This window comes from Branchiostoma floridae, chromosome 10, assembly GCF_000003815.2.
Source record: "Branchiostoma floridae strain S238N-H82 chromosome 10, Bfl_VNyyK, whole genome shotgun sequence".
Classification (NCBI taxonomy): domain Eukaryota; kingdom Metazoa; phylum Chordata; class Leptocardii; order Amphioxiformes; family Branchiostomatidae; genus Branchiostoma; species Branchiostoma floridae.
In genome coordinates, this window is record NC_049988.1 from 8,896,020 (window position 1) to 8,898,255 (window position 2,236).

At 38.6% G+C, this 2,236-nt stretch overlaps 1 protein-coding gene and 1 long non-coding RNA gene across 4 annotated transcripts in view; one reads left to right on the forward strand and one right to left on the reverse strand.

The window, feature by feature from the left end:
• LOC118424102 overlaps positions 1-2,236 on the reverse strand; it is a 142,002-nt gene that overhangs the window by 8,926 nt on the left and 130,840 nt on the right. The gene's annotated exons all lie outside the window — the stretch shown is intronic.
• Positions 1-2,236, forward strand: part of LOC118424054 (integumentary mucin A.1-like) — a 10,072-nt gene that overhangs the window by 3,389 nt on the left and 4,447 nt on the right. For all 3 annotated transcript variants that reach the window (XM_035832510.1, XM_035832511.1, XM_035832512.1), the window contains one exon: positions 1,315-1,590. In XM_035832510.1, the coding sequence (XP_035688403.1) occupies positions 1,315-1,590 (276 nt within the window). The remainder of the gene's footprint in view (positions 1-1,314; positions 1,591-2,236) is intronic.

The following is a 2,236-nucleotide window of genomic DNA, read 5'->3' on the forward strand; positions in this document are numbered from 1 at the left end:
CCCCGCCGGGCTGGGGCCTTTCGGCGTTCTTCGGCGGCCCCCGGACTGACGCTGTAAAAAAAATTCTGGCGGGAACACTGCTATATACGGGATCATGAGGCCCCGCTTATGAATATTAATTAGCCTTTGGCCTCCTCTTCGCTGATTGGCTAGGTCTTTGATTCAATCAACTCTCCGGCTGACGCGCACAGGTGTGGCTCTGTGCGGGGTCACGGAAGGTCACGTCAGGAGGCCAAAAGAAAACAAATTTCCCCTCAGAAAAGTGCCAAAATTAATCATTTTAAAGTTGTTTATGTCAGAAATTTTACTTGAATCTTGTTACCAAGTATCTAATAACTATCTATACCAAATTTCAGGTCATTTAATTGTAATACCAGGGTACAGGAGCCAAAAGTGTCCTTTTTTGGTCAAAAATTGGCCAAAAATCGCAAAAATAAGCATTTTGTTGCACTGTACACCAAAAGTGTTATTGAATTTATATGAAGGGATTATCAAGGCACATCTGTGTCAAATTTCAGCTCATTCGGTTGCAATACCAAGGTACAGGAGCCAAAAGTGTCCTTTTTTGGTCAAAAATTGGTAAAAAAAATCGCAAAAATAAGCATTTTGTTGTACTGTACACCAAAAGTGTTATTGAATTTATATGGGGACATTATCAAGGCACATCTCTGTCAAATTTCAGCTCATTTGGTTGTAATGCCAGGGTACAGGGGCCAAAAGTGTCCTTTTTTGGTCAAAAATTGGTAAAAAAATCGCAAAAATAAGCATTTTGTTGTACTGTACACCTAAAGTGTTATCGAATTTATATGGGGGCATTATCAAGGCACATCTCTGTCAAATTTCAGCTCATTTGGTTGTAATACCAGGGTACAGGGGCCAAAATATACAGTTTTGGTCTAAAATTGACCAAAAAATCTCAATAAAATCATTTTAGAGGCAGATATGAAAAAACTGAGAAAAAAGCATCAAGGTATTGGCCCACTCTACCCCTGTGCCGAATTTCAGGTCATTCGGTCCAGGAACGGCGGAGATGAATCACTTTGAAGATTTGACAGGAGAAAGAAAGAAAGAAAGAAAGAAAGAAACATTACGAATACAATATATTTCACCATACTATGTATGGCTGAAATATAATAACACATCACTCACATTGCCACAAAACAACTGAGGCATGCTGCATGCATCGGTTGACCAACACGTGTGCTCAGCATGAATGGACCCCATTAGAAAGACTTGCATTGTCTTTACTCAAAACACATTTTTCTCTTGCAGCATTGACAACAACATTCACTTTCCCAAAATATTGTTATACAGAAAACAACTATTTCAACGTCCTCACCTGCAACAACAGCTAAGACAACAATGGAATCAACACTTATTACAACACAGAAAACAACTCCAGAACCTACGACAGAACATACTTCTGTCAAAACGTCAACATCGCCCACAACAATACAAACATCAGAACGCTCAACAATAAAAACCACACCTCCAACCACAACAAAAACGACAATGCGTCCAACCACAGAAACAACTGCTAAAACCACGACTGTGCGCTCCACCCAGAAAACAACACCCCAAACAACTCAGGTTTGAAGCCTTTAGTCAATCCTCAATTTAACATACAAACACACTCATCTGCTTTACCTCTTACAGACTTAACTACAGAATTGACACTTCTAAAATATAACGGCAAGTCTTTGGTATCAAATTACATAAAAATACATTCAGAATTAATTAATTTGAGAATATTTTATTCTGTACCAAACTACGATTTTGACGTCTATACAGACATCAACAGTTTCAACAACATCAACATCATCCATGACAAAGCAAACATCTAAAGAGACTACAAAACAGCACGTCAAAACAACCACTGTTCCAACGGCAATGCAAACAATCAAACATTCCACTATTCAAACAACATTTCCGGCTACAACTGAAAGTACAACTCTAGTGGTTACGACTGCAAAATCAACTCCTACACACACAACTAGTAAATCCACAACACAAACAGCACAGGTACGACAAAGTCAATTTTAGACAATACACAACGTCGACTTTCGATGCACGATACACCACATACAATTTTTCCCTATGCTCATTGAAACGTGTATAGTTGCCCTACTGCTGCCTTTGCAATGGAGTGGCTTCTTATGACAAAACTCAAAGGACAATAAGGCTGAACACATCATGAATCATTTGAATTAACATTATTCTTTTATGCACATAGAAA